The sequence below is a fragment of the Orbicella franksi genome, chromosome 11 (genome assembly GCF_964199315.1).
Source record: "Orbicella franksi chromosome 11, jaOrbFran1.1, whole genome shotgun sequence".
Classification (NCBI taxonomy): domain Eukaryota; kingdom Metazoa; phylum Cnidaria; class Anthozoa; order Scleractinia; family Merulinidae; genus Orbicella; species Orbicella franksi.
The window spans coordinates 9,144,245-9,160,952 of NC_138155.1; the positions used below are offsets into that span (position 1 = coordinate 9,144,245).

Genomic DNA, 16,708 nt, shown 5'->3' on the forward strand with positions numbered 1-16,708 from the left:
TCTTCTTAATCCGAGTCATAGTCTAGTCCCCTTCTCCAGGGGTCTTCGAAATCTTCCCACCCTGCTTGTAACTTTTCTGCGGCTGACGGTTTGGCCTTCTTGTACTTCTTTGACTTGCCTTTGGGACTGTAACCACCGTCGTCGTAGTCGATACCGAGTGATTTCAGTACACGTCTGGCTCTATCGGAGATAGGTGCTTTTTTCTTGGACGATAGGGGAGTTTTACCTAGCGTGACCTGTTCGAATGGACTGAAGGGTTTGGGGGTTTTCTTCTCCTTTTTAAAACCTGACGTGGAGGGTATGGGGGTTTTCAGCTCCTTTTTCAGTCCTGTCGTAGAAAGGGGTTGTGGCGGGATGATCACGGGGGCTGCGGCTGGTTGGTTGACTCCCTTGAGGATCTGTTTCAACAGAGTTTCGACGGGTGCGTCGACCATGCCTTCGGGTTCTGTCGTTCCCTGGTACGAGATGGGACCGCTTTTACCCGTCCGTATACGTTTCACCAGTTTCCCTTCCTCGGAGGCGATGGGTTTGGTCATCTTGACGGCCATGCTGTCGGGGATGCGTTTGTCGTTCAGGATGAGATGTTCTTCGGCGGCCAGACGTCCGGCTTTGTTCAACAAGGCATTCTGGCTGATCTTACTCTTGTAATAATCTTGCAGACGATTGAATTCTTGAACGGGCACCATCATGACTTCGTTCATACCTTCTGACTCAAGGTCGTGTCAGGAATCTCGGACAATTCTCTCAAGGCCGTCTCGTAACAGTCTTGCCAGTACCGTATGGATTCGTCTTTCTTTTCCAATTCGAGTTCGAGACTTTGAACGGTTCGCTTGCCTTTACCGCACTCCCTGCACAACTCGATGCACCCACCGGGCGGCGTGGTATCTCGTTTCGTTTGACAGGTTTGGCAGAAGTCACCGAACTTTAAAGCCATGTATTCTTGATACAGGTCGTGGTACCTCTTGTTCAAGTACTCGTACGAGTCTTTCCATCGGGCTTCGCGACGATTGGCGTCTTGCAACAACTGCACGAGTTTAGGAATGGTATTGGACTCTTCTTCTCTCGGCGGGAAATTGGGTATGACGTCGATCCCCTCCAGCGGGTAACCGTCCTCACTGCGTCCTTTCACCGTACACAACATGCTTTGAAGCAACCGTGCAAACCGCTCCAGAACCCCGCTCCGTTTTGGGTGAGGAGATGTTCTCTTCGACGCTTGAGAGAGTTTTTGCGTCTACCCACTTCTCGCAGAACCCTTTTATGTCTTTTCAGTTTCCCATAAGTCGTTGCGTTGATGGGGATCCTCTTTTTCAGCAAATTGAGAACCATCTCGCTGATGGCGTTGATCTGATCTTTGTCGGCGAATTGCAACATCCGTTGACGTTTGTTCCGATTGGCTTCTTTCAGGACGCGCGTCAAGAAATGACGTTGTCGTCGTAACCGCTTCATCGTGGCCTTATGCGTACGAGCGGATTGGCGTACTCCTTTTATCGCCTTTTACTTGCCGCTCTCTTGTAGATAGGACCCCACATGCCAAACGTTGGAACGATATCTCTTGAAAATTGTCGTTTGGCTCTTCGGTATTTTTTGTAACCTTGGGCTAGTTGTTTGAATCTTCCTTTCAGAATCGCGGCTTCCGCCGGAGATAGACCTCCACCTCTTTGTTTCCTCTTCCTCCTACGAACCCTCATGGTGACGAGTGAGGTTTACGACGCCGATCCTCGTCCTTTTATTTTTCACATGATGGAGCAACGGAACGATTCGCCACTGCTATCCCACTTCTCACCTCGTCTCATCCGTTCCAACATCCTTTTGGTATGTTTGGCTTCTTGTTTGGCTCTCAGGCTTTCGATGCCTTTGGTGATACCCCAAGCCGCCTTGGGTAAACCCGCCACCACAGTGCCGATCCCTTCTCCCCTTTGGTACCGTCTTCTTTTAGTGGTTTTAGCGGTTTTACGTCTTTTCGAAGACGTTTTCTTTCTCCTTGACCTCTTGGGCATGATGGTTCTGAATGAAGAGGACGCCTGCGCTGTCATTTTTTTATAGCGGCACGTGACGAAATCGTAGGGCGTAGTCTCGAACGTATCGGTCGTACGTGGGAGATGTGAAATCCGTCACCACGTCGTCCAACGTTTGCATCTTGGTCAAAAACCCATCCAATTCCTCCACGCCACCCAAAGCGTAGTTCCTGAGTTCTGTCAGCGTCTTTTCGTACGTCGTGTAAGCGAATTGGGCCATGTCCATCTTGAACGAATACTTCTTGAAATCGTTCCATCCTTTCAGTAAGGTGGCAAAAGCCGTCATTCCTACCACCGTGTACCCGTCTTTCCACACGGATCCCACGACGATACTCACGGCCACGGTCAGTAAGGCCAGTCCGTTGAGAATGGCGTTGCACAATTTGTAGTAACCGAACATCTGCCTTCGACACCACCAATACTTGTGGTAGAAAGCGTACAAGACGTCCAAACGTTTCAGGGAATCCAAATCCACCACGGTGTTGAAAGGTTCATCCAATAAACAGACAGAAGTACTCATGACTCTTCTCTAACCAGTGCCAAACGTAGTCTGACTTTCTGTCGGGACGTTCGATCCTTTTAGCTTGTTGCTTGTATTCCCAGATCTCGTCCTTGAAGGCGGTTTCTACGGATTGGTTCAGGATGTCCTGGACCTGTCGGTAACTGTCGCACTCGTCCGCGATGCGTTTCATGTCTTCGTGATCCATGCTGGTCGCATCCCAGTAGGAGCGTGAGCATCGACATAGATGCAAAAAGTAGGGGAACCACTCGACTTCACTCCTCAACATCTTGACTCGAATGGTTTTTCATCGACGAGGGGGTCGTCTTTTCTTAAGTCTCACAAGTCTTCGGATCCCTCGACCCACGCCTACTCCCACACCACCAATGGCAGCGGTGGTTCCAGCTCGGATGCCTGTTTTCACGACGCGGCCACCCAACGCTTTGGCCAATCCCAAGGCAGCCCCTTTGCCAATGGGTAACATCGCAGACAGGGCATTCGCAAGAGCACCGCCCCATTGCTTTCTCCTTTTCTGTCGATGACGGCGTCTTCTCATGGTTGTTGTTCTCAGTTACGCACACTGGTCGAATTGCGTGTGACGGTAGGACGTTGTCCGTTTTTATAGGTGGTCGTAATCGTGTTGGTGGTCGTGATGCCCGCAATGCGACGACCCGCGGCCGTCTGTTGTTGTTGGCGCAAAATCTCTTCCAATTGTTGCTGCATCTGGGCTTGGTCGAGAACACGGTCTCCTCGCCTCCTTCTTCCTCCTCGACCCGATCGAATCGACGAAGGCGGTGTGGAGTCACTACCACTTCCACCTCCACCTCCGCCTCCGCCTCCACCTCCGCCTCCGCCTCCACCTCCGCCTCCGCCTCCGCCTCTGCCTCTGCCTCTGCCTCTTCCACCACCGCTACCACTAGCGCTACTTCGTCTGCGGCTTCCGGAATCACTGGAGGACGTTGGTGTATTTTGACGTGGGACGCGTCTCGGTCGTTTCCCTCCTCGAACAGCGTGTGCCAAAGGTGTGGACATTGTTATCCTGGGTGCCCCGACACCTGCCGTGACATTGGCGCGCGACACCGATCCAGCACTGCCGACACCCACCGTGACGTTGGTCTGCGGTGCACCCGAGCCAGCGGTGCCTACTCCGACGGGCGAGACATTGGGCAGGGGCGGTGTCGCCAGTGACGATCGCGGTGAAGGAGGAGTGTTCAGACTCGTACCCACACCCGCGGCAGGCGGAATCGGAGTACTCGTCCGAGCCGGTGTCCCCCAAGGCGAATAATCCTCCAGAGCCGAGAAGTTGAAATCGTCACTACCATAAGAGCTCATTTTTATCCATGTACCTTTCTCTTTCTATCTTCTTCTCGGCGAGTTCTCGTTGTTTATGAACCAAATAATCGAAACCTTCACCATTATATGCGTTGATGATGGACCGTACATGACGGTAACTCTCGCATTCCGTGACCTGTCTCATCGGTTCGTAGTCCAGCTCGTGGGGATTCATGATGTATTTGAGCCTGTTTTTACACAGGTGAATGAATAGCGGAAACCACTCGACCTCGCTCCTCAACATGATGGGGTTGCAAACTGATGGCATCGGACGAATCCTTCGTCTTTTAACACATGGCTGAGGACACGTTGATCGTCCTGACTGGCTGGATGAAGATCCAATAGCATGTAACCGTAAGGTCGATCGGTGACCTTGCGAAACGTGTCCAACACCTCTTGCCATTGCGTGGGAAACGATTGCAGAAGTAAATTCCGTATCCCCAACTGATCCCGAGGGTTCTTGAAGGCCGCGATGTAATGCGCGTTTCTGGAAATGGTCTTGGCGAATTTTCCGTTGGGGAATAGATCCTGGCACAGGTAGATCACCGTGATGTTCCGATGATGCGAATGTTTGGTGAAGAGATCCAACACGCGCTTGTCGTTACCACCCTCGTCCATCAGATCGTCCAGGACCAACACGCCCCCTCCAGGAAACCATCGGGGTAACTGTTCGCTGTCGGGGATGCCTTCGTAAAACTTGACTCCACCCTTCTTGAGCTTTTGGAAACCGTCTTGCCACGATCCGTAGCAGTAATGAATACTCTTCGGTGTCTGTTGGAACAAGTCGCCGTTCTCCAAGAGCAGTTTGGTGGTGAACACCGTCTTGCCGCACCCCGACGGACCCGCTATCAACAAACTCGACGGCGTGTGAAATTGAAACGCTTTGCGTCGTTCCATGATCATGAAATGGTCCAGGGTCTCGAGACGTTCCGTTTTTATCTGAACAACTTGGCCAATGGGGTCTTGACGACAGGGATGCGTTTCAACAGACCCAATAGGGTGACCTTACGATTGAAACAGATGGGTTTTTTCTTGGCCCGACTCCTGATCTTGGCCATGGCCCTCTTGGCAGCGGCTCTCTTGGGACGTCCTTTTTTCTTGGCAGGCGCCGATCTCTTTTTTCGAGGTTTTTTCTTGGCGAATTTACTCAAGTCTCCGAACTTGTCTTCGTACCAATGCCTCTTTTTCATTCTTCTTTTCCTATCTTCCTTCTCGGAAAGCTTCGGCATGACAGGGGCGGCTCTCTTGCGTTTCCTACGCGTGGTCACCGTCGCCGGTAATGCACCGGTGTCCAGGACGGACGGCGGTTGAAAAGACACTTGTCTTCTGGCGGGTTGAAGTATTTTCAGATTGAGTTGTCGTTTTGGCGGTTGGTTATTCTTGAAATGAGCCTCACTGGGTTGAGGCGTCTTTCCACCCGCTTTTCCATAGCGTTTTTCTAACCTGGCTATCACGTCGTCCAAATGTCTATGCCCTTGAAACTGAAGAGCCATGACTACCACACAACCTCTTTTTCAAAAATGAACCTCTTTTATTTCGAACAGCTTACTTTATAACAAATGACGCACTCCTTGGGAGGAACCGCTCGTGTCCTGGTGACACGGGGTTTTACAAATCTTGCGCCAGGCCAACTCGTCCACGATCAGACGTTCTACCATGTGTCCTACTTTACGATCGTTCTCCACAAAGTCGTTTTTCTTAAAACGATTCAAGAACTCGTTCATGTCCCGACCTTCGGCTCGGTCGATCAGGAACATCAGGGCGTAACCGCCGCAACTCTGGCTGAACAGGGACTGCAGACTCTTGCCGTTGTGAATCTGGTACTTGAAATGACGATCCAACCATTCTTGGATCGGTTCGGCGGTTCCGTACGCGTCCAACGGTAGACCGTAACTGTTCAGGATCTCGCACTTGTTCTTGTCGGCCCACAAAGCGATCCAATGCACGCCCGGTTTGTCGTGAGGGTCCGTGTTCACGATGTAAGCGGTCGGTCCTTCTTGAGGGACTGTCCTGGGAAGCCGATCGCAAGGGACCGTGCCGTAAAAGACACAGCGTAGGGACGGATTCGTCCGTGCCAAATGATCCAATTGTATATTATTCAAGGCTACTTTCTCCAGTTTTTCTTCTTCTCATTGGTACACGTCGTAGATGACGACTCGGTTCTCGTTGATCTCCAGCAAGTTCTCGAATTCGCCGTACAACAAGATAGTCAGGTTTTCTCCAGGATTGGCTCCGAAATCGATCACCAGACGCAGTTCACCTTCTTGCTTGGGGTTCAACACTGGACTGTCCAAACATCCATTGGCCGTGTTGTCAAATACAAACATGTTGCATCTCTTGCCGTCTCCCCAATCCACTTTTCTCACCATGTTTCCTTTTCCCCTGCACAACGCTCCTGAGGCTTGGAGGAATCTGTAGTAACCTCTCTGATCTTTACTGTCCCCATCGTGATCGAGTTCCAAGGTCTCGTAGGGGTACTCTTCACCTCTCACCAATTGTTTGATGGAAGCCAGATTGAATTTTCCAAAATTGAACGGACTCTCGGTGATGGTTCCGTTGAAGGCCGCTTGTTTCAACAACAACACCACTAGTCTATTAGGTAGTTTACTGTGGAAAGGATTGCTGCACTCAAAATGACGATTGTCGTTGGGATGCGAGTAAGTGCGAATTTCACCTCTCACCGTGGGGTAAGTGGCCACTCTTCCACCTTTCAGGCTGGTCATGATCTCTCGGTACACCGAGGGAGTCACTCTCACTTGAGACAGGAACAATCTCACTTTCACGTCGGCTTCAGTCAGTCTGAGAGTACTAGCACCGTCCCATCGGATGGTCCACAGGGCTGGAGTATTGAAGTACATGTCGATCTGGATCTGCACGCCAGGTAACAGTAATTTGCTGAGATGAAACACTTCCAGGAAAGGTTTGAACCTCAAAGTCACGGCTTCTCCATCTAGAAACTGGGCTCGTCCCTGGACCACATTCTTGAGATCTTGGGGTAAGGCAGTATAATGAGCATGAGGAGTACCAAAATCCAACATATTGGCGGTCAATTCATCGGCATCTTCGTCGTCGGGTACACCGAGACAGTTGTACCAACCACAGGGTGTCAGGATCGATTCACCGTCGTCTCGGTCGTAGTTCAACAGGGTCTCGATGTAAGCTTTGAGGTGGTAAGTATCGGTCTGGGGGCTGATGAGAGTCCCATTCAATCTCACATTGATCTGTTTGAAGAGGGTGTGGGCCAGATTGTTGGCGAGTCCCATGACATCCGCTGTCAACAGATTCGTGTTGTTACTTTTCTTGACGGTCAATTCCACTTCGAAGAAACTCTCGTTCAAGTCGATAAAGTCTTCTTGAGGATCGACTTGGAAGGTCACGGGGTTGATCCCTGTATTGAACGGGTTGATTCTCACCAAACGTCGAGACGACATGCTGACATCCGTGGGAGGGGTACTGAACATGTTCAGGCGAGGGTTACGAACCCCCGCCGACCGGGCATGAGCCACGAGGTCCGTCATCGTCTACGTCGTCGTCGTCTTCGTCTCCGTCTCAGGGCCGACTGCACCCAACGATAGTTCGGGCGTTTTGATCGGGACGGGAAGATCGATCCGCCTTTATACGTTCGTCGTACCGGGATAAGTCTCACGCGCCTCGAGTAAATGGGAATCATACTCCAAAGAGGTCTTTTCTCACTTTTTTCGCCAACGCCCGTTTGATCTCTTGCGTCGCTTTACGTTTCACGGCTCGTGTCGCTCCTCTCTTGACCCCGGCGAGTCCACCTCTCCAATTGGGCTTTCCTCCCTTACCGCCCGAATTTAAACCTTTCAGACCCTCCGTGGCAGCCTCGGTGATAAAGTCTCGTAGAATGCCGGGACCGCGTTTCTTGACACCTCTCCAAGCCATGCCGAATCCGTCTCCGGATTGCTTTATTTTATCGGGCTGAAATCGTACCAGCGTTCCACCGATCATTCTTTCTTAAAGTGTAACGTCACGATCGTATTGCCAGCTCCAAAGGTCGTCAGTTCTCCAGTTGTCTCAGCCACTTGCACTTCTATTATGTCAATGAGGTCTTTGCGCACGGGAATATATTGAATGTGGTAAGGCTCGAAATACTGGACACCCGCACCTCTTCGGATCAAGTTGACCTCTCTCAGTAAATCCGTGACCTGATTTCCCACCACGCCACTTCTAGCCACGTCCGAGTAGACGAACAAAGAGCGCGACCTGTTTCCCACCACCACCTCGAACGCCTTGTTCAGGTTCAGAAAACGCCAATTGCAATAGATGCTGAGTTTCAAATAACTGTTTCCCGTTGAATAGGTTGAGACCGTCCAAAAAACAGGTAATCCATCCGAGTCGTGTAAGTCCCCGACGACACCAATGTTGGGGATTTCATCTTTGAAGAATTCGCTCTGCAAGTTAGGCCCCAGATTATAACCGCTGCCGTTCTTTTCGAGCCATCCCATTTTACAAGCCAGGTCGACATTGATGTGTAATGCAGGCATGTCTTTGATCGGACGTAAGATGTTTTCGTTGTCCGTGACCAGGTCTTCGCCTTCCCACTTGAACTTGACGTAGGTTCTTTTCCCATCACTCGTGACATATTTGGATCCTAATTTGGGTCCGTTGTACTTGAAGACGCGTTGTCGATCGAAATAGGCGATCATGGATTTCATGAGTCCAACACCGTCCACGTTGTGAATCACCTTCTTGAGGTCCTCCGTATCGAAGTAAGCTTCTCCATACATGTAGTGGCTAGTCGATTCTATGCGTCTCCATGCGGAAAAGGCCAAGGTGACTTTTTTATCAGGATCGTTCGGCGTCAAGGAAGGCAGCCTCACGTGGGCATCCGGCATGGCGATGCTACTCAATCCCACTTTCCATCCTCCGTCTCCATTCAGGCGTAAGGGGTGCGGTAACCTGATCTTGAAATGGTTCGGTTTGTTGTCCGGGAACTCGCTCTTACTGCTGTGACTGGGTAAGCTGACGTAAAAATCACTCATCCTTTCTTGAAATGCAACGTGATCGTGGTCACGCCCGACGCAAAGTCCACCAGTCGCCCGTCGTTCTCAGATACCTGCGTCTCGACAATGTCCAAAAAGGTCGTGCGCACCGGTAGATATAGAATGTGTCTCGGTTGAAGGTCGACCACGTCCGGATCGTAACGCACCTGTTTCAACAGGTCCGTGACTTGATTCCCCGTCACCATACTCTGTCCCACATTCGAATACACGAACAAGGAACGACGCTCGTGACCGAACGCTTCCTCGTAACTGCGATCCAGGTCCGTGAACACCCAATTGATGAAACAACTCAAATGTAAGGTGTCCGGGTCGATCTTGTAAAATGTCTCGTCCCCGTCATTCTGCGCTATGATCAAGTCCGTGGCCGTGGGTACGACTTCCGTGGGAAATTCTTTCCTCAGGTGGGGTCCCAAGACGTAACCCGGTCGTCCGTTCTGCAATGTTCCCATCTTCACCCATTTCATCTTCTTGGCCAATTCGATGCCGATGTTCATTTGCGGGTAGACGCGTTTACCATTGATCAGGAGGCTGAGGCACGTTCTCGAATTGTCCAGGACGCATTCTCCATGCTCGGCCCGATGCATGACCGTGTACAGCAATTCGGTGGGATCGTCGGGTTTACTCTTTTTCTTGTACATCGTCACGTCGGCATCCGTTCTAGATCTCAACCTATGCAGGTATCGATCTCGTATCGCGTTCAGTAACTCGGTACCAGTCCTAGGCGTGAATTCCAAATCGCTTTCTCGCGTCACTCCAGAGACCTGCGTGTATAGGTTTATGGAGGCGTTCACCATGTCGATCCACCAGATTTCAAACAGAAGAGAATCTTTCAAGTCCATCTTACGCGTCGCGGACGGAAACGAGAGGTCGCTGATACCCACTTTCCAGCCCGACTCTCTCAACTGCAACGGGTTCGGCAGACGATTCTTGAAACTATGGGCCTTGTTGTCCGGGAACTCGCTCGTGCTGGCATTGCTCATCAGTTGCACGTAAAAGTCGTCGGTAGACTCATTCATACTTGAAGTGTAATGTCACCGACGTCACGCCCGATGTAAAGTCCACCAATCGTCCGTCGTTCTCGGCCAATTGCACCTCCACTATATCCAAAACGTTGCTGCGCACGGGTTTATATTGAATCTGATTCGGCTCGTACGTCGTCTTGGTCGGGTCGTGGGGGACTTCTCTCAAGAGATCCGTCACGCGATTCCCCGTGATGGTGCTACGACCCACATTCGAATACAGGTACATGGGACTCCGAGGCGGAGGGAGGTCCGGATGAACGACGACTCCACGATTGTAGGTCTTGGCGTATTCCTCGTCCAAGTAACTGAAGCGCCAGTTGCAATAGGGACTGAGCTGTAACGTCCCGTGACTGTCCAAATTCCAAAATTCACGAGATCGATTGCTGTCATGGTTGGTCCAGTCTTTCTTGAAATCAGACGGGACCTTGTCGTCGGGAAAGATCTTGAGCATGTTCACGTTCAAGTGAACGGAGTAATACGATTCCTCGCGAATCAAACCCAACTTCTTGACCAGTTTAGTACCAAAATACACTCTGGGACGTTTTCTGTCTCCGGACTCGTCGAGGAACGTGTCGGTGTTGTCGATAATCAAATCGTTCCCCTCCCATCGGAACACGGGGTAGTATTTTTTCCCGTTCGGTGCTCGCAGACTTTCACCCGCATGATCCATGTAATGATACAGCCGTTCGTGAAAACGATGGATGAGGTATTGCATGAGAGATTTACCACTCGTCACTTTGTGTCGGTCACGGTTCAGTTCCTTCCCGGTGACGTAAAATGTCACGGGGTAACGATATGGACGTCACGTAATCCCGTCGTCTAGCAACCTGAACGTTTCAATGGTCCAATCCATACCGAACACGTAGTCGTCGTCTTCAAAGTCGTGCGCTTGAGTGACGGGTACTTGATGCGGTCGTGACGGAGGAATCGGGTAAGACACGCTCGCCAATCCCACTTTCCATTCCTTGTCGGATTCAAACAGGAGCGGATACGGCAGACGGTTCTTGAAACTGTTGGCCTTGTTGTCCGTGAACTCGCTCGTGCTGGCATTGCTCAGCAACTGCACGTAAAAGTCTTTCATTTTTTCGTCTTGGGCTTTTGGGTCACGTACAGTCCCTTTTTATCCACCCAACTGTCGTACTTGACTGGCCAACCTTTCCATCGCACCAAGACTTTATCCCCTTTTCGTTTGACGATCTTGTCGATGCGGAACAGATCGTCGTCTTTCACGTCCACCTTTTGCAAATCTTGCGCGTAAAACGTACCCTCCACCGCCGTACCGTCCCATTCTTCCACCTTGTACGTGGTGACCTTCCCAGGACGCACTCGGCGTATCACAAACACCTCTTCGGTCCAACCGGGTAAATACCCTTTCTTGAATTGACGAAACTTCTTGTTCAGTCTCACACGATCCCCGACTTTGAGTTGCGGTTTCTTCAATTTCCCTTTTTTCTTTTTTCCGTAAAGAGTCTCCCACACGTCCTCGCTATTGGCTAAAGTCACTTGATCGGGAGCCATCTTGATACTGCGATGATACGATCGATTGTACCCTCGGACCAGATCTTGTAACACGGGCACATACGTCATCGTATTCTTCACGGTGAAGTATCGGTACAAACGTTCTTTCAGGGTCCGATTGAACCGTTCCACTACACTGGATTTCGTATCCCCGCGCGTCGAAAAATGATGAATGCCTTTCTGCTTCATCAAATCCTGAAACGTCTTGTTGTAGAATTCCTTCCCGTCGTCCGTCTGGAGATTGATGGGTTTTCTACCGCCTTTCAGGATCTTGGCCATGGCTTCCGTCACCGCTTTACCCGTCTTGCTCTTCAAGGGCTGGACCCAGGCGTGCTTGGAAAACACGTCCACTACTGTCAAGAGGTAACGATACCCTCGATTGTACCTCGAAATATTGATCACCTCGATCAGGTCGGCCGTCCACTGCTCGTCGATGCCGAACACCACCACCGGGACCGTGGGAAAACGACGACGTCTGGGTTTGTGCAACGTGTACCCCAAATCCCGTTGCAGGACCTCGCGAGCACGTCGTACCGAGATCTTATTGGCCTGGGCGAATCGCGTCAGACCGCCCAGACTACCGGGTCTGGAAGGATCCCGATACCGTCCCAGTAACGTTCCGGTCGAAAGCGGCTTTTGCTTCTTCTTTTGACCTTTCTTCATAGTCGATAAAGTTTGTACACGCACTGTCTCCACAACTCGAAACGTTGCTCCCGTACCTCGAGATACTTCTTAAATGAATCGGGTTGCCGTTTCAACCACAAGATATAAACGACAAAACGCATCACGTTGGGTTCGACGTCGGTATAGTCAAACACCTCCAAGGGCGAATCGCTGAAATGGTCGGGGATGGGTTCACCCTGACCGTATCGCTCGTAGACACTAGCGCACTTGGAACACAAGGTCGTCCAACACCATCGATCGGCTATGGTCGTACACATTCTCGAGATCAACCAACTCAAAGCATGAGACATAATGATTTGAACCCAATTCTTTATTCACACTTTCTTATATGTACAAAAACGTCGTGCCTGATTGGTTCTTACGAAAAATCGACTCTGATTGGATAACACGAAAAAGAAGGCGAAGAAAAGACTTAGTCCGAATCTGAAAAGTAATGAGCATAGTCCGTGTTCTTACAATCTTGACCGTACTCATTATCACAGTCTTCCTCATAGGTATCCATGGCATAATATTTACAATTTCTCCAATCACATTTACCGGGTCTCCATTTCAGGGCTTCCTCCTCGTCCCCCTTCACATAGAATGCTTGGCGCATACTCTCTCTACACTCACCACACAGGTCATCCTCCGCGGCCTCGATGGCACGGAAGAAAAACCGATCCTTCCACAGATCACGCTGACGCATGATATCGTAGATCAACTCTTCCAACTTCAGACACGTTTCCCTGTTAGTGCACCTGTTGAAAGTCATCATCTCCTCCACCCTGGGACTCCTGTCGGTCTCCAAAACCCGTCGTGACAGGTCTCGTGCGAACCGCAAGGGTTCAAACAGATCACGGATGGCATCGGTCATCATGTACGTGAGGTTATCCGTGGCGATCAAACAGGCACGCTCGGCGTCCAGGGTGGGATCACTACAATGAATGAATTTGAATTGACCGCTACCACTTCGGTACATCACGCGACACCACTCACCGAAAAACAAAAACACGTGTTTGTTATTCTTCATCATCTCCAAAATCGTACCACCCCAGTCAGGACGACGTCTCATCAAGAGCTCAAAAGACCACAGACTATCGGGTACTCGACCTGACGGTTCGAAGAGATTGTCAAAAATGTACAGGTCCACCTTGACATCCGGAATGGCGTCGAGATCTCTTAAAGTGTGTACCTTCAGATCCACGATCTGTTCCACGAGGTCCCGAATCTGGTTCGAGTTGCTATAGTAAGTCATCTCTTGCCTCGTTAAACTTCTTTCTTCCTATATACGACAATTCGGGATGGTGCTTCGGGTCTCCCCAGTCCGTCAGGTGTCTTCGAAGCCTAGTGAACAAGAGATCAACGACGTGCAACTCTAAGTTAATTATCCTCGTATAGGGTGACTTCTTGCCTTCTTCTTCGATTAGATCCAAATTGTCAGAAGCTCGATTCAAATAGCGTCTCAGATTTTCAACGATCTCTTCAAAGTCCTTGTCAGTCAAAATCCTATGAGTCATCACCGCGTCAAGAGCAAGTCGAGAATGATTCGCCGCGTCCAACGGGCTCCTTTTATACCCGCGCCGTGGATCCACTTTTCACTCCGTACTTTCCCGGATCACCTGCCCACTTCAGATCCCGCCAATCGGAACGAAGACCGTCACATGATCCCATCGCGCCACACGTCACTGATTGGTCGTCAAAAACGTCCATAAAGTCGAACCACGCATTCCATCACGAGTCACTTTTCAGCAGAAGTCGTCATGGATTCACACGTCGAACCCGTCAGGAAAAAGAAAAAATCGTCCAAAAAGAAACTGGAACTGCTCTTACCCAAGAGAGTGGAAGGAGAAGTAGGAGGTAAACAACTACAATCCACTTTAGATAGATGGTTATTCAAAAAACCTCGTGCCAGACTCCGTTTCAACGAACGCGTCCTCTTCAAAGAAATCACCCCGGACTCGGTCAGTTGGACCACCGTCCCTCTCAAAGGCTTCTCGCGACCCTGGAGCGCCTTTTCGATCCAACGTCAAGAATGTAGAAGCCAAATGAAAAGTAACCATCGCAAGCGAAGGCAAAGACTGACCCCCAAGAACGTGCGAAAAACCACCCACATCCTAGAAACCATGCGACGTGAAAACACCTTGTTGGGATACTAACTCAATCTCTATCTTCACAGACTCAAAGCTACCTGCCATTCAAGGCGGATGCATGACCGTGATCAGAGACTCACCTCCTCGAACCATGGAAGTCCTGGAAGCCATGGGACTCGACAAATTCAAGAAAGACGACCTCGTAGAAGTATCACCTGAAGTGGATGACCGAGGAGAATTCACCGAAGTCCAAGTGTTGGAAGAATTCGACCCCGATCAGTTCCTGAACCAACTGAAACCCCAAGATTCCATCTGCCCACGTTGCATGGTACCCCTGACATACGGAAGCGTGCGAACCCCAGACGGTGGTACCTGGGAATATTACCGATGCCCCTCTTCCAGATTCTACACCAAGTGTTATGTGACCTGTGGCGTCAAAGAGGTGGGCACTTACCTGAGACGCGTCGAAGAACAGACCCACCCCTGCTACAGGAACATCGACCCGGCTCGTTTCCGATGTCTATGCAGCAAGTCCTTGGTCTTAGCCACCTCCCACTCCCAGTCCAACCCAGACAGGCTCTATCTCAAGTGTCCCAAGCGTACCTGCAAGTTCTTTCAATGGATCGACGAATACCCGCGAGGAGTCGCCGAAGCCATACTGATCAATGGACAGGACCCAAACTAAGAAAAAGACAGACACAGTTTTTTGTAAAAAAACACACTCCGATTTTTATTTCACATTATTTTTTCAGTTTCTAAGAAAGGCAGGGTGGCGCAGTGGAAGCGCGTTGGGCTCATAACCCAAAGGTCCGAGGATCGAAACCTCGCTCCGCCCATTTTTCTTTTTTACACGTTGGGTAATTTGTCCTCCGCGTCGATCATGGCTCGCATCGTTACTTGATCACAATGGTTGAAAGTACTATAATAATCGTTTATTGATTGATATCCCGAAGAAAAAGAGGGCGCCGGTCAATAGGACCGTGCACACGTCCCACCCTGTAATAAGTGGAATGACCAATAAAAAGTTGTTTTTGTTCTATTTTCAGACTCCATGTCTCGATTTCCTAACCCTCAATGTCTATGGTGCAAGGAAGGATACACTTTCAAACACAGTATCAGAGACTACTTCCTGACACCCTGTTGCGACCAATTCTTTCACGGAACCTGTAAAGCCCTCCACACTGAGCGGTTGAAACCCTCCGAAAGACTCTGCCCTCATTGCAAAGCCGTGAATTTCGGACTGCCTCCCGATGACAACCCCAAAACCAAGTCCTAAAGAGGTAAGCGCTTCGATGGTCTAATGGTTAAGACGTTGAGTTGTGGCCTCAAAGACCCAGGTTCGATTCCTGGTCGGGGCATTAAAATTCTTTTTTCTTTTTTATTCCCTATAGAGACGATGAAAAAATCACGCAACAAACCATGTACATTCTCTCTTTAAAGGATCTTTATTAGTTTTTGTTACAGGCATGAATAAAAATGTTTTTTTCACTCCTCTGATTCTGGTGGTGGTGTTTTTACAATTTGTTTGACAAATGCACGGTACGCCAACTCGTCTCTGTTGTCCCAACTGCTCTTCCACGCTTCCCATCCGTCCTCAAATCCCTCCGGCAACTTCTCCAAACACACGGGGTCTTTAAACGAGATGGACTGGTCAGCAAGCATCTTCTCAGACAGCGTTTTTCTGAACCTCATCACCTCATCCGCCAGCTTCGTCACCTCTTTCTTCAGGAGGACATCCATAGCGTGAGAAACGGCGCATTTCATTATCTTTCCAAGAATACCGTCATGAACAGCATCCATCACCCTCGCGGCAAGTTCTTCTATCTTCTCCTCTTCAGAAACCTCCACCTTCGTCTCGCTCTCCTCTGAAGACATCTTCTAGTCGCCGATCTCAAAACAACAATACTCACTCGACACTCACGCAAACCCTTTTATTCCCATCCGAACCTCGATTTCATGCACGTCACAACCTCGATCTCATGGATTGGCTATCGCCTTATTTGGACATGCGCGTCACAACCTCGATCTCATATTCTCCTTATTTGGACATGTTGCCCTTATTTGGGTAAGTGCGCTATTTATCCGCCATCTTGGATTTTCAAATTTAAGAGAATGTATGGGAAAAAGTTGGTCACGTGGTATCATCCCTGGCTCCTGATTGGTTACTGCCCCTATAGACGCCCTTTACTACTTGTGTCTGTTGTAAGGTATTATTGATTAAACTTAACAAATATTCCATGTTGCCGTACTTTTGTTACGTATTAGTATAAATCTAAAAGTGTTCTACACCAGCCTGTTCTCTGATTGGCGACGCTACTCGTTATCTATTTAACAAATAGATTCCATGTTGCCGTGCGTCTGTTCAGTAATAGATCACAGATGACGTCAAAATGTGGTAAGAACAAAAAAGTGGCACACGAGGCGATAGCTGAGTGTGTCACTGATGTTCTTACCACATTTTGACGTCTTCTGTGATCTATTACTGAACAGACGCACGGCAACATGGAATCTACTTGTTTTATATAATAACGAAACAAACTACTAC

At 49.8% G+C, this 16,708-nt stretch overlaps 1 protein-coding gene and 2 non-coding genes across 3 annotated transcripts; 2 read left to right on the plus strand and 1 right to left on the minus strand.

Moving 5' to 3' along the window:
* Nucleotides 1-732: 732 nt before the first annotated feature.
* On the minus strand, nucleotides 733-2,535 carry LOC145502447 (uncharacterized). The gene has a single exon (XM_081481774.1). It carries the CDS (start codon nucleotides 2,533-2,535, stop codon nucleotides 2,038-2,040), a length of 498 nt encoding a protein of 165 aa, XP_081337900.1. The 3' UTR covers nucleotides 733-2,037.
* A 12,391-nt stretch (nucleotides 2,536-14,926) lies between these two features.
* Trnam-cau (transfer RNA methionine (anticodon CAU)) lies at nucleotides 14,927-14,998 on the plus strand. The gene has a single exon. It is a non-coding gene; the product is annotated as a tRNA-Met (tRNA).
* Nucleotides 14,999-15,449: 451 nt separating this feature from the next.
* On the plus strand, nucleotides 15,450-15,521 carry Trnah-gug (transfer RNA histidin (anticodon GUG)). Its single transcript has one exon. It is a non-coding gene; the product is annotated as a tRNA-His (tRNA).
* The last annotated feature ends 1,187 nt before the right edge of the window (nucleotides 15,522-16,708 follow it).

Bases quoted from the DNA above. Each gene is read 5' to 3' on its own strand.
- LOC145502447 (XM_081481774.1), bottom strand. From the start codon at position 2,535: ATGAGTACTTCTGTCTGTTTATTGGATGAACCTTTCAACACCGTGGTG.